Source organism: Coccidioides immitis (assembly GCF_000149335.2).
Source record: "Coccidioides immitis RS genomic scaffold supercont3.1, whole genome shotgun sequence".
NCBI lineage: Eukaryota > Fungi > Ascomycota > Eurotiomycetes > Onygenales > Onygenaceae > Coccidioides > Coccidioides immitis.
In genome coordinates, this window is record NW_004504310.1 from 7,226,032 (window position 1) to 7,246,443 (window position 20,412).

Here is a 20,412-nt window from a genome sequence, read left to right on the forward strand (position 1 = left end):
CACCGGTATGTATGCATACGACGGCAGCTATTGGTGTTTCGTGTCATCAAAATTTTGATTTTCGAAAGACGAGCTGCAGAAATTATCAGATACATGGCGCAGCATTCCACTCGATACTAGATGGTAAATATAGTAAGACATCGAGGAGTTTTTGGACCAGAGGCCTTTTCTTTTTTTCGAGAGCGCCAAATCATCCTTGGCTCGTTTGCATCAGGCAAGCTCCCGAACTTCGGGATGGCTGGAACGTTTTTCAATGGTCCCTTATTTTTTTTTTTTTTTTTTTTTTGCTTTTTGTTCTTGCGGGAAGAAACGCCTGAGCGGAGCCACTTCCCAGGTCTTATCTCACGATGACCATATTCCATTAGGCTGCAGCTGTCCTTCTCTTATCTGGCGCTCCTCATCCTCCGACACCACGACCCAATCACGCACCCCACCTTTCCAATCAGCAATGCGACCCTCCTTCACCTGGACAATCACAACCCTCACATCATCCTCCACGACGGGAACATCCACATCCTGACCAGCCTCATCACCACCAACACAGCCGCCCTCTGCGGGACGACCGAAGATCCCCATCTCCGACGAGTCCGAGGCGAACGTGTTATTCTCCAGGTGCCGCTCCTTGCACCACTTCTCCTCCTCGCTGCCTGCCTCGAGGAAGCGTGCGGTGCCGGTGATAGTGGTGCTGATGCTGCTCATGGCGCTGGTGTTGATGTTCAGGAGGAGGGTCGCGAGGCTGGACTGGGTGGCTGCCGGGGGTGGGGAGCCCTCGCGGGCTGGGTCGCGGGTGCGGGTGGGTGGGCGGTGGGAGACCCAGTCGTGGACGAGCAGGGAGACGCGCGGGTTGGAGAGGAGGTTGATGGTCTTTTTAGAGGAAGGGTTGGTGGTCATGATGATGGTTGGTTGGGCGGAGAAAGGGGTGCTGGGGAGGTAGGTATAGGACATTAGGGAGATGTGCGGGGTGAGGTTGTCGCATGTTGCGAGATGGAGCTATGTGGTGGGAGTACTGGTTAGTCGTGGCCCATGCTGGGAGGAGTTGACGTGGCCAAAGGGAGCTGGGGTTCCGTACGAATCTGGAGTTCTTGAGGCAGGAGACAACTTCTGGAGGGAGGGTGGTGGAGTAGCGAGGGTGGGTGGTGGTGGCAGAGGGTTCGTAGCTGAGAGGAGGATTGTGAGAGGCCATCTTGCTACCGCTGAATTAACAGTCGGGACGAGTCGGCTATTGGTTCCAGCAGCTCTATCTAATGAGCAGGGCGCCCCAAGCGGTGCAGATGCGTCGTGAGATCAGAGATCAAAGCATCAGGGTTGTCGACAAGCCCCAATATCGCCCACCAAAACTCACCGACCGGCCGAGACCTAACTAGGTAACTCGGACTCAATCACGTGATTCAGCAGTGGCCTCAACTACGTCATAGTTAGGTAAGCCCTTTGAATCACGTGTCGTATTGGCCGAAAGCGGGATGGCGCGGCTTTTACGCTGAGATTTGCAGTACTCCGTACTGAGGCTTGCCCGTGTGGTTAATGTACATAGTGAGAAAGTTTCCCCGCATTTCCCGTCGGGGAAGCGTGTGGCTTGGTCTCCCTCTTCGACGGGGGAACTCCGTAGGTACCTCGCCCTTGATAGTTACCTAACCAACTTACTTAACTCGAACGCTCTCACTCCCGAACTCTCTGCCTGCTTCCCTGCAGCCTCTCCGCTTCCCTCGATGTACTGCCAAAGTAGCTCTCCTCAAGCGGCTTGGGTAAACGCTTAACCATCTTGCTGCCGATTGACCACGCTCTCCGCTCCTTTTCTCTCCTGCAATCGATCTGTATTTCTCGCTTGTTCCTCTCTGCTGTTCCAATTGTCTGTAGTAGCATTGGGCTCCCCTTCACACCCGTTCAACTCACAAACACCCACCCCCCAAAACCCTTGTCATCCCAGGTTGAAACCGCCTGAAATCCAAAGCACCCTTTTGTCCGCTCCCCTGTTTCTTCACGCTACATGAACAGTACCTTGCCTGTCCTTTGCCCCTCACTTCTATAGTCGCATGTGTCACTGTCGCTGCTAGCTGGTTCCTGGCCCGTCGTCAAACTGGCCTAGTTCTGCTGTCCCGCATCCTTGCACTCTCTCCCCCAAACCTCACCTTTGCCTCCAGCGGTTGTTTTCCGTCTCCCTCCTCCTCCTCCACCTCCTTCTCTTCTTCTTTTTTGTGTTCAATATCCTTTTCTTTCCTATTTGTATTCATTCTTCAGCCTTTCCGTGCTAGCATATTCTTTGATTTGCACTTGTTTGTTGAATCCGTCTGCATCCTCTCCTTCCGTCTCATATCTCTCTCAACCCTGCACACGACCCCAATCAACAGACCACGCAACCCACCATGCTGGCAACGCGTCTTCGGCCCAGCATCTCCCCCTCACTTCTCTCCCGCACCTTTGCTACCTCCTCTGTTCGTCTCAAGGCCCCGTCCATCAGAGACATCACCCCAGACAATGCTGCTACATTCAATCAGCGTCAGAAGGAATTCCGTGAGAATCTCGAAGCCGCACGGAAGAAAAAGCTAGAGCAAGAGAGTCAGTCGGTTGATAGTTCCGTTTCTTCTTCTTCTTCCTCCTCCTCCTCCTCTGCCTCCACGGGTTCCTCTGCTTCCGTTGCTCGGCCCACGGGCGACGCAAGCGGATCGGCCACCCGCCCTGTCATCGATGCTGCCGATCATTTGGATGGCCAGGCCTTGGGCTCACTTTCCACTCACCGGATTCTAGGAGAAAGACGCCAATCGGAGCTCAACAGCCAGACCACGAAGCGCGGCCCGCTCTCCAGCCTCATCTACGGAACCAAAGAGGGCCAGCAGCTCGACAGAGACATCGAGAGGTCGTTCTCCGAAGTTCTCGCTCGCGGCAAGTACGTTCACTCGATCGTTTTCCATAAGGTCAAACCAGACAAGGTCGACGAGTACGTCGAATTGGTGGGAGAATGGTACCCCAAGATGGCGGCTCTCGAAGCCAACCGTGTGAACCTCGTTGGAAGCTGGCGCACCCAGGTCGGAGATAACGATACCTTTGGTATGATGTTTTCCCCTCCGAGGGCACATTGTTGCTACATCCCTTGCATCCCTTCTTTTGCTGAAATTATGTTGTTAACTACTTTTTTCCCCTCCCTCTTCTAGTTCATATTTGGGAATATCAGCGCTACACTGGATACCATGGATCGCTCCATAACATTTCGAAGCACCCCGATTTCCCCAAGTTCGATCGTCACCTGAAGTCCCTGATCGAGAGCAAGAACACATCATTGATGCAAGAATTCTCCTTCTGGCCGACCACTCCACCCCGTCGCCTCGGCGGCATCTTTGAGCTTCGCTCCTACACCCTGCATCCGGGCAACCTGTTGGAGTGGGAAAGCCACTGGAGAAAGGGCCTGGCGGCCAGACGTGTGGTGATGGAGGGAGTTGGAGCCTGGTTTGTGCAGATTGGCGATCTCAACACCGTGCACCACCTGTGGCAGTTTGCGGACCTCGAGGAGCGCAAGAAGAGACGCGAGGAGTCCTGGAACATCGAGGGCTGGGCCGACACGGTGCACAAGACGGTTCCGCTGATCCAGACGATGAAGAGCCGTATCCTCATCCCCATGCCGTGGAGCCCGGTGGGGTAATGATGACAACAAGCCCAGCATATTCCCGGCGCTTCTCTCGGATAAAACATCTTTACGGGGGGGCATCTATTTTGTGAGCGGGATATTATTTCTACTACGCAGCTGGCCAGACACGGCACTGACGTCATATGGTTAGGAGGACAGTGGCGGTTGGTGGGAACGAGCGGACTTTTTTTTCCCTTTTTTTTTTTTTTTTTTTTTTCCTCCCAATGAGCGGAAATTTGCGAGGATTCGGCGACGGGAAAGTAGCAGCAGGCCAGCGATTCGAAAGGGCAAAGAAAGTGACAGCAAAGCAACTTACAAAAGCCACAGCGAAAAGGCCACGGCCGGCGGGGCGGCTCCAGGGGTGGTTTCCCGGCGGGCGGCTCGTTCTGTCCTGGTTCGGCGCATTCTGGCCGAGAGACAGAGAGAGAGACAGAGTCGCTTTCCCCTTTCATAAGTTCCATCTTGTTGTGTAAACAATTACAGGCGTGGGCTCTTTCTAGAACCAGACAATAACCACCATGAGCCTGCCTGCATAGCATAGTACATTTACCTTACATAGCAACTGCCCAAAAACACATCAAGGGTTCTTTATTTATCTCCATATCTGTGCCTGAATATGGTTGTTTGTTGACGGAATTGAATTTTGCACCTTTTTTCTTTTCCCCCCCCCAATGCTGTTCCTGGCAAGAAAGACTTGGCGGAAGGAAGGTTCAACCGAGCCCCGGAGCCAGCCAATGAGAGCGCGCCGTCGGGGAATTCAACGTTTCTGGCGTGTTCACAAGCAAAAAAAAAAAAAAAAAATACAAGAAAAAAAAAAAGGTTGGCGATGCGAGAATAATGAGAGACAATCAGGAGAGACTCTGCGAGATCACCGGCATCATCGACCTAGAGAGAGGGGCAGCCATTAGGTTAACCACCACCATCCGCAGCGCTGACCCTTATTCTTCATCAATAACTCCTTAGTTAAAGAGTCCCAAGCTCCTCTCTCCCCATGCAAAGCACCGGCATAGATCCCCCCCTCTTCCTCCTCTTCCTCCTCTTCTGCTTTTAAATCCTCCCTCCATCCATAATTCTGCTTCCACCCCAACCAACAAGAGTCTCGTATGTCTCTTCTATCACAATAAATAGCCAAGCCGAACGCACCACCAGACTCCCGGTACTTTTCTCGTCCGGGACAAAATCGTAACTCCCCTCTTCCAGAGGGTACCTCTATTCTATCGCTTCTATCTAGGGGACAACAACCAAAAAAAAAAAAAGAAAAAAGGCATCCTTGTCTACCCGCTCGCCATGGTGTATATTCGACAATGGGACCTCGAGGCCCTGCGCCAGTATAAGTACTCCGGCGTGGACAGGTCCCTGGTCTCGCGCTATATCATGAAGCCCTTCTATACACATGTGGTGATCAAGTGTTTCCCGATGTCAATGGCGTGAGTGCACCACAGCTGTCCATAATAACCATTTCCCCTTGTATACCAAGCATCCATAGAGACAGGGGGGTTCGCCGACGTCTCGTCAAGGCTTGGGTTTGTGATGTGATGAGAAAAGTGCACAAAAAGTTCTAACGAAGTTGCTGTTGGTTTTTTTTAATGCAAACCGTGCTTAGGCCGAATCTTGTAAGTGGGTGCGATTTTTTCGGGAGCTATACTTAACATATTCTCTTCTTCTTCTTCGTCTTCTTTTTCTTCTTCTTCCATTTGCTTTTTCAAATAGGGTGGGTTGGATGTGAGAAACTAACCCCGGTTTCTTTGAACAGATCACATTGACTGGTTTCTCGTTTGTGGTCATCAATTTCCTCACTCTGCTCTGGTATAATCCCGGCTTGGACACCGATTGTCCGCCTTGGGTGTATCTCAGCTGGGCTGTCGGGTTGTTCTTGTATCAGACCTTCGACGCTGTCGATGGAACCCAAGCGTACGTCCTTATCTCACTCACTACCCTGTTGGCAAGGCTTGGACGGTCATGCCAAGTCGTTACCAACCCTTTCCTCCCTTGAACTGTTAGAGCTGACCGGAACATAGCCGGAGAACACGCCAGAGCGGACCGTTGGGAGAGCTCTTTGACCATGGTAAATCTTAAACAGTTCTTGCTTTTTTCAAGTGACCGGGAGCTGACCCTGGATCTCTTCGTTTCCCCTTCCCTGCAGGAGTCGATGCGTGCAACACCGCCCTAGAGGTCCTTATGTTTGCCGGTGCTATGAACCTAGGACAGACCTGGGCGACTGTTTTGGCTCTATTTGGCTGTATGTTTCGCCTGCTTTCTCTTTAAAAGTTTACCCTTTACCACGCATATCCTGCTAATGGTCCTGTAGCGGCACTCACCTTCTACGTTCAAACATGGGATGAATACTATACCCAAGTCTTAACGCTGGGCATAATCTCCGGCCCAGTCGAAGGCATTTTGACTCTGTGCCTTGTTTACATTTTCACCGCTGTCAAGGGGGGCGCCAGCTTCTGGCACCAGCCTATGATGCCTACGATGGGCGTGCCTCAAATCGCCTTGATCCCCGATCATATCTACAACCTCCCATTCACCTCATGGTACCTTATCTACGGTGGATTCCTCCTACTATTCAGCACCGTCATGAGTATTATGAATGTCATTGACGTCCGTCGGAAGCGCGGCCAGAGCACCCTTCAGCCGCTGCTCGGCCTTCTCCCTGTCGCTGCTGCTTGGACGCTGATCATCTCGTATTTGCACTTGAACCCGATAATTCTAAACCATCACCTTGTCCCCTTCTCGTTGTTTGTCGGTGTCATCAATGCCTACTCTGTCGGACGCATGATCATCGCACACCTGGTGAAAACGGAATTTCCGTACCAGAATGTGCTCTTGTTCCCGCTTCTTTTCGCGGTTTTCGACAGTGCGGCGCCGAAGATGGGTTGGCCATGGCCTGGGTACCTTGGCGATAGCACCAATCAGGTCGCCTTTGTGTTCGGGTGCTTGGGATTGGGATTAGGTGTTTACGGTAGCTTTGTGGTGAGTGCATTTTTTTTTTTTTTTCCTTGTCGCTTGTCTGAACCCTGCTATGATTTTTTTTTGAGGGAGGGATGGGCTGATGGAGAAACGCCGTTAGTACGACGTGATCACGACGATCTGCGACTATCTTGACATTTGGTGCTTGACAATTAAGCACCCATTCAACCCGAACTCCAACGACGTGCATAACGCGAAGGGCAAAAGCGCGTAATGCATGTCAGTGCTGACATCGCCCATTTCTTTTCCCCGATGGTGCTCTGGCACTTAACCGCGCAAGAAATGCCGTTGACCTTTATAGCGAGCCCCCGACGACGGCTACTTCCCGTCGAAATACCGACAAAGTTCTCCGACTTGTGGCTCTGGAAGTTCGGGACGCAAGAACGTGCCCCTGGTGAGCGAGTGTACGATGAAGATAAGAGATCCCCCTATCTACGAGCCAATTGTTGACAGAGCCGTTATGAGACGATTTCGGCGTCATTCTTTTCTCCATTAAAAAAAAAAAAAAAAAAAAGAAAAAAAAAAAGATATGCTGTTTCCCATTCTTTAGATGCCTTGATACCACACACAGCAATAACTTATAAAGTGTCCCAGCGTCTCCCTCTTGTGTTTTCCTGTATTTGATATTCTTTTCTTTTTTAATATTGTTTACTCTGTAGTCATGTTTTAATCTGTCCGGCCCGGTATATAGTACCTTCGGAATGGGTGGTTCTGTTTATGTGATACAGCTGCATCACATTCAAACGGAATACCTCTGTAAGTACTAAAAAGGAAAGTTATTTCATTGCTCCCTTTTCTTTATTAATATTATCCGGACAAAAGGCAGGTATTAAGGCCTTGTAATTAATAGATTATTAAACTTAAAAAGAAAAAAAAAAAAAAAAAAAAAAGAGAGAGAGAGAGAGAGAGAGACCGCTGTGGTTCATTTTAGAAAATCCTTGCTAAACAACGCCCGGCGCTTCAAATGCGATGTTCGGTCAAAACGAGAAAAAACAAAACATTCTTCGCATAGCCTTGCTCCGTTGTTGACGCGCGGATGCTGGCAGACAGCTTTCTTCTTGCGACACGTGAAGCACTTTGGTGGTTCATTGTCAGCGCCAGAGTTGTTAGAAGTATCCGGACGCTCCGTACCGACCAGATCAAGTATACGCAGCGCTAGGTACTCAAGTGCACACGCGATGAGAGACCTGCTGGGCGTGGGCTCCACGAAGGGCGGAGATGGCTTTCTATACGATGCGAGCAGCGCGGCCTGCAGGTGAAAGTCCTCCGTGGCGGGCCTTGCAGAGCGCTGGAGGAAACTCGCGGCCTCTCTCCTTTCAGCCTCGTCCTCGGCGTCTGCTTGCGCTTTTCGTTCGGCGTCGGCCCGGGCTATCGCTTCGAGTTCGGCTTTGGCGCGTTCCTCGGCTTCGGCTTGGTCTTCGGCGTGGAATTCGGCTTGGATCTCGGGGTCTGGGATGGCGATGGGTTCGAGATGGGTGGGCGGGTTGAGAGGGGCCGTGTCGGTTAGAGCGCCGGATGTCACGGCTGGTGGGGTGGGCGCGTTGAGCCAGGGTGATGCGAATGGGGAGTTTCTGATGTTGGAGGTGAAGGCGTGAGATCCTGCATGGTGGGAGAGGGTAAGTTGGGAGGCCTTTTTATTTGGGGCGTTGTTCTGGGGAGGAAAGGGGGGGTTGTACCGGTATATTGGGTCTGAGGGAAATGTAGAACCATGACCTCCTGCCAGTGTGTGTTGACATAATATAGCCGTCCATCGTTAACCATAGCCCGATCCCAGAATGCAGTAGCCGCTGGCGAAAAGAAGTAGTTTGCTCCAGTCATATTGACAGGCGTCCAACGCGCTCTGCTTTCAAAAATGACTTTTAAAGGGAGTATATACGCGAGGAATGAAGCTCAGCAAGAGGTCGCTGCAGCAGACCAGTTGCAGATGAAGGTGTGTCATCACAGAACCAGCCGGAGCTTCCAGGAGGCAGCATATGCTCTCCCTGGCATGGTACCATGGGTTACGCCTTCTTTGTTCCAAGAGCTTCCGAGCCCTGGACATTCGTCATCGAACGGAACGAGTCGACGCGCAGCAAGGTTAAGGGTCAAGAGCGACCATAGTCCACCGTGTCAACGGGAGCCATTGTTCATCACAGCTGCACCAGACATTCCGCACTGGTCAGGGCATTGCATTTGTCCAAAACGGCTCCAAAGTCCAGCTCTCGAGCAGTATGGAGGACGTCGTAATCGCAGGATGAAATTGTTGTCGGTTAGTGCCAGGTGCATTGGGGCGCTCGGAGCCAACATTGGGACTTTGCATAGCTCTACTAGAATCTCTGCTCTGCATCTCCACTCCACCGTGGAATATCCTTGTATGCTCACTAACTGCGGAGGATCACCTTCTTTTTTTCGGATGTCTGCGATTCAACTGAAATGCCCGCGATTTGATCCAGTTCGGCTGACTCAGCAAGCCAAACGGGACCCCACAGCTTGGCGGACTCTGAGTGGCTGGAGTGACTCGCGCTAGACCAAAACGGTTAGGTAAGCGAGTGCCACAGAATTGCACTGCAAAGTTTCGCTAAATCGAGTTTTGCCTCCACGAAACCTCTCGCTGCCAGCTCCCACGAGACCTCCTCTTCAACCACCGTTTGACCGACCTATCTCGAGACACACCCTCCCAGCCAAGTCTACTCGCAGATAACGTCCCGTTCACGTCAAAATGGTGAGTTGCTGCTGCCCAGTCTCTCGATGAATGGAGATGTTGTCCAGAGTGTGGATAGTGTGGATGTGTGATGCGATCAGGCTTGCCTTCGCTCCCGTCATCGAATAACGGGAACCCGGAGACGAAATTGGAAATGCTGACGGTCTGCCATCGATAGGTTCTCGCGGTCGATCTCCTCAACCCTACGCCTCAGGCCGAGGCCCGCAAGCACAAGCTCAAGGTACGCTCGCCCTCCTCCAGTCGAACAAGCGCGTATACAACGTATTTAGGGAAGATGGACAGCTGACGCGAGGATTTCTGCTCAAACTAGACTCTTGTGCCTGCTCCCCGATCCTTCTTCATGGACGTCAAGTGCCCCGGCTGCTTCACAATCACCACCGTCTTCTCACACGCACAGACCGTCGTCATCTGCGCCGGATGCTCGACCGTTCTCTGCCAACCTACCGGTGGCAAGGCCAGATTGACCGAGGGATGCTCTTTCAGGAGAAAGTAGATGCCAAAAATCTATAACAAAAAAAGAGGGAACTTTGTCATGAATAGCTCGAATACCAGATAACGAATTTATCCCAAAAAAAAGCAATCATGGCGTTCTAAAACCCTTCACAAGTTTCCTCGTTCTCCCTACCTGACCTTCCTTACTTCCGACTTCTCTCCTTCGCCTGGGGCATCGCCCCCAAATCAACAATTACTCTGCAGATAGAAGATGGAATGAACCAACCTCTTTTTTCTTTACTGTGCTGCGCCGGAGCGGAAAACGTGGGTCAATTTTTGATTCTGTTGGACAAGTGTTTATTCTTCTCGACAACGCATGGGAAAAGGCCGGGGGGGAGGGAGTTCCGGATATCTGGCGATTCCAACAACACCTTTCGTCGTCTCGCTTTATCGTCGCGTTGATTAGTTCTTTTTTGTGCGCCTAGCATCGCTTCCTGCATTCTGGCGAAAACTCGTTTTGATATTTTCGACACATCATAGGGGAAGGAGAGATGGACGAAGCATCTGTTATGAGCTCGAGTCTTACGTTACGCCCACGCGGGAGGGGGAAGTCCCTTTTCTCTTTTCTTTTCACGACAATAATGAAACTCCACGCCTGGACTGACCTTGAGGCTTGTGACGACGGATGCGACTTCTGTTGAGGATACCTATCTGCCTGGTCTTGTACAAAGCACAGCGAGTCCGAATTCCTCGTGCGCGGTTCTGGTCTTGAAACGGCTGGGATTGCAACGCGGATTTTGTATGCTATGAGTAGTGTTTATGTATCAAGCGAGCTAGCTGTTGTCCTCGATCTTGGCCCTTTCGTATCGCAGACCCTTGGTCCTTCGTAGTTGACAGAGCTTGAAAATAGGCTTCAGCAGCCGATGACGTATATATATGAACTGCTTTTCTGTAAACCTTGCATCTAGTCAAGGTCCTCAGATTTGGCTGAGAGGAATCTGAAAATCCACTCAATTTCGTAACAAACCGCCCCGACAATTAAGTTTCCCACCCCCTCCGAGATTGGAACAGGGTTTCACAGAGAACCTTTTACATCAATATTCTATCAATTTCTAGTATTTAAAGTTGAAAAAGAGCGCCTTTGGCGTGGATGTGGTGAGATTTCGTCCTAGAGTTGCAAACCGGCTCAGGCGCCAAGACTGTGCGTGTTAACCTGTTGAAGGACTCCGGGGCGTGTTAACCGCTCCGCTTGATATGATCTCCTCAAGCCAAAGCGTCAGCCAAAAGCGTCAGCAGCACTGGCGATCCGTGCCGCTCAACCAGGGGCTTGCACTGTTGCAAATATCCTGCAATTGTTCGAGTAAAATGGAGACACCGAAGAGAATAGATGCAAAAAGGGGGGTGGCAGAGCACTCTCGCATGATTGAAGGAGAGCGCCTGCAATTTTGGCGTCCTCTTCCGCAACCAAGTTGTTTCGTTCACACCTTCTGGAACCTTTCTTTTATTTCTCCTGAAACGGGGGAATCTGCAGTCTATTGAACCGGAAGAATTCTTCCACAGCAGCACTTCTCATAGCGGACAATCTGGACCGAAGGGAGCGCGTCCAACGGACTGTTAGTGGAGACTTGACTTTGAGACTATTGAACCACAAAACGCCCGTTGGTGAATACATAGGAAGTTTCTGGGAGAGGCGGAGAAGTGAAGAAGGCGCGCCGGTGGGGGAATTTTAAAAGCCCCGGGACGTCCTCTTCTCCTGTTCTACTGCTGCTCTCGCTGTTCTCAAGACCAAGTACTTCTGCCCTCGAGACCAATTTATACAGAAACCTCTCTCCAGATCCAGGTCTATTTTCACACTCCAAGTCTCCGTCACAATGCCCAACAGCAGCTACGGCAGTTAGACCTACAAATCCTCTGGCACCAACAGCCAGGTTTGTCTCTCCTTAGCTCTACTCGGGCCAGGAAGCTGCCGCACAGCTGGCAACGGGATAGCTCACAGCTCGTGCTGAAACCTTAGGTTGAGGATATGTGTCACTAATCGTCATTCAGGGAAACCACTATTGCTCGCGCGACTACGGCTCCGGAGCTGCCAACAGCAACTCCTATCACTACTCCAACACGTGAGGGTCCTTGTTAGGCTCTGCTATCTTCTTGCTAACATCGTTGTCCTATAGCAACGGCTCGTACTATTATAGCAACCCAAATGGGAGCACGTACTACAACAGCGGCCAGGGGAGCTCAACCTATACCTCCCCAAGCGGCAACGTCTCCAAGTCCAGTGGCGGAAAGCAAAGTTGACCGAAGATCTCGTCTCTCCGCCGTCGTAAGAAACAGCATGAGGCGAGCCCGTCTGCTCCGTTCAACGGACTTCCGATGATTGTTGAAGCCACAACAGTGCTGGCATGGGTGTTAGCATGCCCCGTGTTGTCTTTTAACTGGAAGAAGAAAGAAAAACTCATTCATGTCTTTGTACTTTCTATTTCCCAGAGTTTTTGACTGCAAATTGATGGGATCCTAGCAAATGATATGAATCGACTCTAGTTTTTTTTCTCGTGACTTGGCTATCAATCGCATCATCGTTATGCATACTCAGGTAAATCAAGCTCGTTAAAAATTTGGGAAAAGTAGGAAATATTACACATTGAATACCCTCACCATGGCCTAGTAGTAGTGGTATTCATTCAGAGACTCAGCGTCACGAATTGGCCTGTCGAGTAGCGCCCAGGCGGTGAGAGAGTAACTCGTGGTGGTGATAGTTAAGAAACGTTATCGCCGAGGCAAGTGCAGTTCGGGGAGTTTGAAAGCATTTCCGTCGCGATACAATATCCAACCGGGGGCACTCAACGCCGTTCATCCTTGAATCATGTCTCTAGGCTTGATCATCCGTTGACCGCGCTCCCGAAACTATTTCTTTGAGAGTCACATCTGGGACTTCTCCCATCAGCACATCTCCACGGCAACCCTCGCTTCCCGTCCCCGCCAGACAAATCACCATGGCGGCCGACAAACCCCTCCTTAAAATTCTCATGCTGCACGGCTTCACCCAGTCCGGCCCTCTCTTTCGTGCCAAAACCCGTGCCCTCGAGAAACACCTCCAGAAATCCTTCCCGCTGCACACCCTCGTCCTCTCCTACCCCTCCGGCCCCGTCCGCCTCGACCCCTCCGACATACCTAATTTCCGCCCCTCAGCGCCAGAATCAGACGACCAGCCTTCGCAGGAACTGTGCGCCTGGTGGCGTCGCGCAGATGGGATCGATCCGCCGGAATATCTCCGGTTCGACGTGGGCCTGACGGCCGTTGCGCAGACGCTGAGATCGGAGGGTCCCTTTGACGGGGTGATTGGATTCTCTCAGGGCGCTGCGTTCGCGGGGATGTTGGCCGGTTTGCTGGAGGATGGGAGGAAGGAGGCCTTTGAGTATTTTTCAAAGCCGGAGAATAATAGTTCGCCGGTGACTCGTGCGTCCGGGTCGTTTGCTCAGCCCACTGCTGCTGCTGCCGCGGCGAATTCGCAGCAGCAGCTGGCGATGGGCTCCGTCTCCGGTGTGGAATTCCCCGCGGCGTTCTGGAACTTGGATCACCCGCCGCTGAAGTTTGCCATTTGTTATTCTGGATTTCGAGCGCCTGGGGCGCGGTATCGGGCTTTCTATGAGCGACCTGCGATTCGGACGCCTATCTTGCATGTTCTTGGCAGTCTAGACGCTATTGTTGATGAGAGTCGCAGTCGATTCCTGATTGACTCGTGTGCGGGCGATCCGGAGAAAGAAGGAAGAGTTGTTTGGCATCCTGGTGGTCACTTTTTGCCATGCCAGAGGCCGTATCTGGATGCGGCGGTGAAGTTTATCAGGGAATGTCTGGAGACGGGCAAGGGGAAAGGAGAGAGTGGGACAAGTAGCGGCGGTAAGTTAGAGGAGGATATTCCGGTGGAAGATATGGTTATGCCGTTCTAATGACCTTGTCTTATCTTACATAGTTGCCTGCTCCGCGGATGTTACGGGCTTAAGGGGAAATATTTAGTCGGCAAACTAAGCAATTGGTTGGGATGAGGCTTAGTTACACCTATAGACCTATAGATCTATACCTAGAGAAGACTTTGTATGTCCTTAGAGGATAATCGCCGCATATTCTTCTTCAAATTCTATTCCTGAAAAGAGCACGTTTGCACAAGGTCCAAACGTAACATGGATTGTTAAAGGCATGTAGTTATACAATTGTTGTCATCTACATCCTGAACTCCCTCAACGAGCCTTTGCCCTCTCTGATTTCGAAGGTAAAATGCGTGCCATCATCTCTTCCTTCGTGATCAAATGATCGATGCGCTCCAGTAGTCCCAGCAGACTCTGCATACTGCCGCTCCACTCATTCAACACATCATCCGCATCTCGTGGCTTAGCGAAGCTTACGATCCTTGCCGGTCGATCGATTCTGGCGTAGATTGTCTTCGACGTAACCAAGTCGCTGATGTATTTCTCGGTTTCAGCTTCATCGAGGTCGAGGAGCTCGGTCAGGCGGCTGGTTTGAATACGGGTGTAGTATTTCGCAATAACACGGATGTTGTGCTCGATAACTCGCTTGCGGAGGTCCTGCCATCTGCGATTTGGCTTGTCATCCATAGACTGACCTGGAAGGGCGTCAAAGACATCGGTGCCGCACAGGTGAGGGCCAAATTGCTCGGAGACCACTGGCCAGCGCATGAGTTCGTGAGTCGTAAAGAGTTTGATCAATTGCGACTCGACGGGAACGAGTGAGTTGCGAGAATCGGCTTTGATACGGTAGAGAAGATCAGATTGCTCATTGTCATAAGGGGCTAGAACGACATTATAGATGATACGTTGAAGGGTCTGATATCCGATTAGCATCACAAAATAAAAATTGGAGCTATGTGGACTTACTGCTCGAAGTTGATCTGGGTTCTCCTCCACGGATTCTGTGTCAAGTACTTGTCGATAGTGCTTGCAAACCTCAAGGTACTGATCCTCATGATTCGCTAGGGCAATCTGCTGTTCGTAATACATCAGTTTAAGATCCGTCACATCTTCCTCCTTCTCCACCGGTGGCTCATCCGGCTTTCGCTGGCGTTCTCGCTCCTCTTCTTCTTTCTTCTGCTTCTCAATCTCCTCTGGTGTCTTCTTGGGCTTTCGCGCAAAGTATCTTGTGTTGATCTTTCGGCTCAGTATTTTGGCCTGGGTCCAGTCTCCTCTAGCTATACATAACGCAACCTGTTCAAGAATGAACTCTGTCTTTTCTCTTCTGGCCATGGACCCAAAGGTCTCCACTTGAAGCTCGCACAGGATGTCCGCCGCAGCAGCAATGTCGCCTTGAGATTTCTTTATCTCGGATAAAATGCGCGTTACCCGAGCCCTTTCGACTTCGACGAAGATCTAATAGAAGTCCGCCATGAGCAAAAATTCCATGGAGTGCGCCCTCGCTGTGCAATTGATCTCACCTTCCCTTCCGTAACGTTTCTCAACGTCTCGATCAGCGACATCTTGGCGTCCATGTTGGGAGTCTCGTCGAGAAAGCCCATCACCACCTGTACCATCTTCGTCGTCGCCTGCTTAAGCTGGCCATGTTTCTTTGATAAAGCAACAACATGCTCATTCAGAAGCGGCCAATCGCCGGCGTCTTTGCACAATGTACATATCGCAACTAGAAGTCTGGAGGTTGAAGGAAGGTCGGACGACTGCGTAAGACAGATTGTCAGCCGAAACTCAGTGTTCGAATAGCGGGAGTATTACCTGTCTAGCTTGCTTCTCAAGAGCCAATAGCTTGTCGATGGCGCCTTGTAAACTTGTCTGTGAGAGAGGACGTGAGATATAATTCTCCGAGTCAAATATGCAAAGACAGATCAGACCTTTGCTAGCTCTTGAGCTTCGGGGATTTGCTGGTCGACATCTTTCGTGAAGTCCTTATCCGGCTTGAACAAGGTACCGTCCGACATGATGTGCGCGAAGAGTCCTGGGTTCGCCGATTAATGGATCAAAAAGAACAGAGTAGATTGCGAAGTTATTCACAAGAAGTATGGAGCTATTCGCTCGGAGAGCAATACACCGTGGAGTGGAACCAGTGATAGAAGCAATGGGTATCTTGAACAGGAGCAGCAGCAAGCTTCAGGTGCCCAGGTTGAGGTCAACTGGCTGCTGCGGCTCCAGACTCACGTAATTTGTTATGTAAGCATACTTTCGCCGAAACGGGTTAGCGTGAGATTGGCTTCTAGCTTCGCGGGTGCGCTTAACGCTAATTTTTAGCGCCTGGCTTGGCCTGACAAAATGGTTTCCATCAATCACGCAATCACGAAATCGCGCAATCGTCATCAAAAGCCAAAAGGGAAAAAAAAAAAGGGAAAAAATAATATAAATATATATACGGAGTATATATATTAAAGGAGAGATGGCGATCATTTTCAAGATGATTGCCCCTTTCTTTTTGTACTCGCTGTGGCTTGAACCTGGTTAATATCAAGTGACTGTGTGTGGGTACCTTTGAAATTCTGATATCCCGAAGCACGACGTCTTGAATTGGATGGAGGGTACTCTGTATTCCGTTGAGGGATAGCCCTGCCTTTGACATTTTTACATCTTGTCGTCATATCCGAAGCAAAGAGAACGCTTAGAGCGATTTTGATGTCCATTGTGATCGGGCCTTTGAATAGCGCCGATATCTATTATTTTTTTTTTTTTTAACAAAAGAATTTTGGCACTGGAAGATGAGAGGACTTTCGTCCGAATCGCCGGGGGTTCAGCCCTTGCTTATGGCCCAGAATGTGGAATCCCAGATTCACTTGATTATCGGCTCAAATTCATTGTCTGCGGCACGATGCAGCAAATGCATTGATGCGGGAGCTATTCCAGTCATAATAGCGCCTCCTAATGGGGAGATGGCCGCTTCCCTCTCTCAAAAGATCCAAGATGGTAGCGTTCGGTGGATACAGCGAGAATTTGAAGATAACGATCTGTCAACGTTGGGAAGAGCGGAGGTGGATGGTTACGTGGACGCGGTGTTTATTACGGCTGGCGCTAACAATCACTTGAGTACGTCTTTTGGCTCGTATGGTCGAAATGTAAGCAAAGACTGATATTTTCCTAGATTCACATATCTCCAAACTTTGCAGAGGTCTACGGATTCCAGTGAATGTTGTAGATGCGTCAGAACTTTGTTCTTTCAGCCTGCTCTCCACCTATTCCGATGGCCCCCTTCAAATCGGTGTCACGACATCCGGAAGGGGCTGCAAACTTGCATCCCGCTTGCGACGGGAAATTGCTTCTTATTTACCGCCAGGGCTTGGCACAGCTATTGAAATACTAGGAAGCGTTAGGAAACGAATCTGGGAGGAAGATGTTTCCGCAGGATCCAGAACAAGTTTTCATTTCGAGGTCGACGACGACGATTCGGAAGCCCAAAAGCATACCTTCAATTCGTTAATTCTGCCTGAACATCCTGATGTTGCAAAGACGAGAAGAATGCGCTGGCTTTCTCAAATATGCGAGTACTGGCCGCTTCGTAGGCTGGCAAGCATTACAGACGCGGATATGGAGAAGATCCTCGCCGCCTATAAAGAAGCGAAAACCGCTGATATTAGTGATGCACATGGTGCACACGAAGAGAAAAGGGGGCAAATAATCTTAGCTGGTTCGGGACCAGGGCATCCAGATCTCGTCACCCGTGCGACATACCACGCCATCAAAACTGCAGACTTAATATTATCCGATAAACTCGTCCCGGCTCCGGTATTAGATCTTATTCCTCGAAGGACGGAGGTTCATATCGCACGCAAATTTCCCGGAAATGCCGATAAAGCGCAGGATGAGTTGCTTGACATGGCTTTGGCAGGCTTGCGAACTGGAAAGAGAGTTTTACGGCTTAAGCAAGGCGATCCGTATTTGTATGGCCGTGGTGCAGAGGAATATGAATTCTTCAGGGCGAAGGGCTATTCACCCATTGTTCTTCCAGGAATAACCAGTGCTTTGAGTGCGCCACTGTTTGCAGATATACCTGCAACTCATCGCGGCGTAGCCGATCAGGTTCTGATATGTACTGGAACAGGGCGGCATGGCGCCGCGCCGGAACCGCCCAGCTATATTCCCACGCAAACAGCGGTGTTCCTTATGGCACTTCACCGGCTTCCATCGCTGGTGGAGTCATTAACTACCGCTGTCCCGGACGAGGCACTTTCGTCGAGACGTCCTTGGCCGCGAGATACTCCTTGCGCAGTCGTTGAAAGGGCTTCGTGTGCGGACCAGAGAGTCATAAGGTCGACACTTGAGCATGTCTGCGCAGCTGTCGAAGCGGAAGGCTCAAGGCCTCCTGGTCTCCTTATTGTCGGAAGGAGCTGTGAAGTCCTGCATCGCATTGATCAAAAGTGGGTGGTAGAAGAAGGATTTAAGGGGTTGGACGACATTCGACATGATGAGCACCTGCATGTGATTGATAAACTAGGTCAGGAGACATGATAGCTTTGGGTCTTAAGCGTCCCTATTTAATTTTCATATAACTACTCCGTACCTTGAGAGCTTATAAATGCCCGCTGAATTATCATTTCACCTCGTCGGCGATGACCCTCGAAATATATACCATAGTCTGTTAAATTACTGTATCGTTTAATTACCGCTAACTAAACCTTAACTGCCCAAAGCATTTATCTCCTTATCTTTTAGCCGCCACCTCTTCTCATTGTCCGCATCTGAGGATCATCATCCCTACGTAATAGTACCGAGCGCGTTACCACCCATCATGGCTGGCCCTTCCGCACCCAGCAGGCCGTATGTTTCGAGGGGGCAAGTTCTTCAGAGGTATCTCTACGTTGCTCCAATGTCCGCTGTCGGAGCTAACTTCAGCAGCCCGCCTTTGACCGTGAGGATCCAAAACTTCATTCACTCAATATACATGTTCCTAGGCCTCTACCTTGTCAGTTTATTCTCGGTGCGTACTATTCTCTCATCGTAGTTCGTTGTTGCTCTTACTTATTTTTCGCCTAGATGGATCCCTATAGGTCCGCCCAAAACTCTAGATTCAACGCTGTAAGCCCACCAAAGCGAAGCCCACGACCCATTCCTCAAGGACGGTACGGTGGTAGTGGAGGAGGAGGTGGTGGAGGAGGTGGCGGGCCTGGCGGGCCTGGGGGGCCGTCAAAGCGAATTGGCAGAGTCGACGACGTTCGAGGTCCCGAGTGTAGGAGTTGCGGGTGATGAGAATAAAACTGCTGGTGGTAATATGTGGCTGCTTGTCAATGTGATAGGCCGAAAAATCGATTTTGCCCTTCCCGGAACCATGAGGGGTGCCTTAATCTCATTTGAATCATAGGTGATGGTTTCCAATGCCGAGTCTAATAAATTACAGATGAACTGGCTTTAACCTATTGCGAATATTTCCCCCTTGTGCTAGCGGGCCCGTATTAGCGAAGAATATTCCAGAGATTTGGCAGTGTTATACTTAAGCGAAGTTTTGAGGAAAGGGTTTGAGGGTTGTCCTCCGCATAGTTTGACCGCGATGACGTCTAAAGGTCGATCAGGCCTAACATAAACCTGTCATATATGACAGGCTCCATAGGTTAGAGAGTACGGAGTACTGCGAGAGGAATTGTTTTATTACGGATTGAGTCGCATCCCGACTCCTTGCCTTCATGATAAACCCTAATTAGCTGTGGACGGCAACAGTCCGTTCTAAACTAATGTACTTGTTGAGCCTTGAGAGAAGTTCGATTCGCGATTCATCTTTTGAGCCCAAGTGCATCAACCTTGGCTATTATTTCTCCAGCGACCTGGCAGCATGGTTGCATACAGACTGATCATTTCAGGTGGCCATGTGTAGTAATCTGACCAAAAGATTGAATCATGGAAGGTAGAATAATATTCCATGTAGTTGATGACTTGCATGTACATTTTCCAACATCCTCTTCTACATTATCTATTTCACCATCCTCCCAGTCAGGATGTATAGTATATCCCCTCTTTTCAGGTGTTAGGTGACCAAATTACTGTTCAAGAATCTTGACAATGAGAGATATCATATGCTCAAGTTACTTGAAAAAAAAATATCATCTGTAAAGAGACAGTAACTATACTGTGTGCCATGTCCATAAATGCATGACTCAAATTCTTGAGGATTGTTTTGCAGGATGCCTGGTAATCAAACTTTCCCAGGTTAATCAACTTACACATTCAGCTCATCAGCCACCCAAGAGCTAAAGTGTTCATGAATTTTGTGTAATGTTGCGCCATAAAATCAGGCTTTATCATCCATTGTAGGATGATTTTGTGGTGAGGTAGAAGGTCCAGTTCCCCTTCCGTGAAGAACCTCACATTGTCATGTATCAACGAAACCATTTGCTGCCATGCTGCTTCATTGCCATAGGAGCATTGCTGTATAACAAATCCCCAACAAACATCATCTTCCCTAGAGGTTTTATACTTGGGTTTGCCTGTTGGGAACTCCAAGCAGTATCATCGCCCTTCCTGATGTTCCACAGGCTCACGTACATTGCCAACTACAAATGAGCACATCCGATCAAAGGAAGTGGAGAACAGGGGTTTTCGTCCACCCAGTTGTATTTAGGCCAGGGGAACAATCGAAGCCAATTCCTCTAGCAGCCTTTGGAGGTGCCGCCTTTTAGGGGCAACAAGTGCATCAGCACTGGATGGTGAGATGAGTTTGATAGCGAGCAACTGAATTAGTAGGTGAATAGGATGCAGATACCAAG

General features: G+C 50.2%; 10 protein-coding genes across 10 annotated transcripts; 7 read left to right on the forward strand and 3 right to left on the reverse strand.

The window, feature by feature from the left end:
- Positions 1-258: 258 nt before the first annotated feature.
- Positions 259-1,264, reverse strand: CIMG_10557 (pyridoxamine phosphate oxidase). The gene is made up of 2 exons (XM_001246704.2): positions 1,070-1,264; positions 259-990 (listed from the first exon to the last, which is right to left on the reverse strand). The coding sequence occupies exons 1-2, from the start codon at positions 1,181-1,183 to the stop codon at positions 343-345; spliced, it is 762 nt and encodes a 253-aa protein (XP_001246705.2). The 5' UTR covers positions 1,184-1,264; the 3' UTR covers positions 259-342.
- Positions 1,265-2,360: 1,096 nt separating this feature from the next.
- On the forward strand, positions 2,361-3,631 carry CIMG_00475 (nipsnap family protein; the record flags this gene model as incomplete). The annotated part of the gene is made up of 2 exons (XM_001246703.1): positions 2,361-3,042; positions 3,147-3,631. 2 exons carry the CDS (start codon positions 2,361-2,363, stop codon positions 3,629-3,631), a joined length of 1,167 nt encoding a protein of 388 aa, XP_001246704.1.
- Positions 3,632-4,604: 973 nt separating this feature from the next.
- Positions 4,605-7,297, forward strand: CIMG_00474 (aminoalcoholphosphotransferase). Its single transcript, XM_001246702.2, has 7 exons — positions 4,605-5,043; positions 5,220-5,229; positions 5,370-5,527; positions 5,635-5,681; positions 5,760-5,855; positions 5,925-6,592; positions 6,690-7,297. Exons 1-7 carry the CDS (start codon positions 4,904-4,906, stop codon positions 6,801-6,803), a joined length of 1,233 nt encoding a protein of 410 aa, XP_001246703.1. The 5' UTR covers positions 4,605-4,903; the 3' UTR covers positions 6,804-7,297.
- Positions 7,298-7,511: 214 nt separating this feature from the next.
- On the reverse strand, positions 7,512-8,407 carry CIMG_00473 (uncharacterized protein; the record flags this gene model as incomplete). The annotated part of the gene is made up of 2 exons (XM_001246701.1): positions 7,512-8,188; positions 8,266-8,407. 2 exons carry the CDS (start codon positions 8,405-8,407, stop codon positions 7,512-7,514), a joined length of 819 nt encoding a protein of 272 aa, XP_001246702.1.
- Positions 8,408-9,177: 770 nt separating this feature from the next.
- Positions 9,178-10,572, forward strand: CIMG_00472 (40S ribosomal protein S27). The gene is made up of 3 exons (XM_001246700.2): positions 9,178-9,290; positions 9,448-9,510; positions 9,601-10,572. Exons 1-3 carry the CDS (start codon positions 9,288-9,290, stop codon positions 9,781-9,783), a joined length of 249 nt encoding a protein of 82 aa, XP_001246701.1. The 5' UTR covers positions 9,178-9,287; the 3' UTR covers positions 9,784-10,572.
- Positions 10,573-10,976: 404 nt separating this feature from the next.
- Positions 10,977-12,275, forward strand: CIMG_00471 (uncharacterized protein; the record flags this gene model as incomplete). Its single annotated transcript, XM_001246699.2, has 5 exons — positions 10,977-11,082; positions 11,298-11,335; positions 11,397-11,650; positions 11,769-11,839; positions 11,894-12,275. 5 exons carry the CDS (start codon positions 10,977-10,979, stop codon positions 12,094-12,096), a joined length of 672 nt encoding a protein of 223 aa, XP_001246700.2. The 3' UTR covers positions 12,097-12,275.
- Positions 12,276-12,279: 4 nt separating this feature from the next.
- Positions 12,280-13,869, forward strand: CIMG_00470 (dihydrofolate reductase). The gene is made up of 2 exons (XM_001246698.2): positions 12,280-13,616; positions 13,690-13,869. The coding sequence occupies exons 1-2, from the start codon at positions 12,713-12,715 to the stop codon at positions 13,731-13,733; spliced, it is 948 nt and encodes a 315-aa protein (XP_001246699.2). The 5' UTR covers positions 12,280-12,712; the 3' UTR covers positions 13,734-13,869.
- Positions 13,729-15,781, reverse strand: CIMG_00469 (proteasome regulatory particle subunit). Its single transcript, XM_001246697.2, has 5 exons — positions 15,571-15,781; positions 15,455-15,511; positions 15,163-15,399; positions 14,609-15,097; positions 13,729-14,557 (listed from the first exon to the last, which is right to left on the reverse strand). The coding sequence occupies exons 1-5, from the start codon at positions 15,655-15,657 to the stop codon at positions 13,955-13,957; spliced, it is 1,473 nt and encodes a 490-aa protein (XP_001246698.1). The 5' UTR covers positions 15,658-15,781; the 3' UTR covers positions 13,729-13,954.
- A 641-nt stretch (positions 15,782-16,422) lies between these two features.
- Positions 16,423-18,217, forward strand: CIMG_00468 (siroheme synthase domain-containing protein; the record flags this gene model as incomplete). The annotated part of the gene is made up of 2 exons (XM_001246696.2): positions 16,423-16,747; positions 16,803-18,217. The coding sequence occupies 2 exons, from the start codon at positions 16,423-16,425 to the stop codon at positions 18,164-18,166; spliced, it is 1,689 nt and encodes a 562-aa protein (XP_001246697.2). The 3' UTR covers positions 18,167-18,217.
- A 184-nt stretch (positions 18,218-18,401) lies between these two features.
- On the forward strand, positions 18,402-19,375 carry CIMG_00467 (uncharacterized protein). The gene is made up of 3 exons (XM_001246695.2): positions 18,402-18,505; positions 18,554-18,635; positions 18,692-19,375. The coding sequence occupies exon 3, from the start codon at positions 18,692-18,694 to the stop codon at positions 18,899-18,901; it is 210 nt and encodes a 69-aa protein (XP_001246696.2). The 5' UTR covers positions 18,402-18,505; positions 18,554-18,635; the 3' UTR covers positions 18,902-19,375.
- Positions 19,376-20,412: the final 1,037 nt, after the last annotated feature.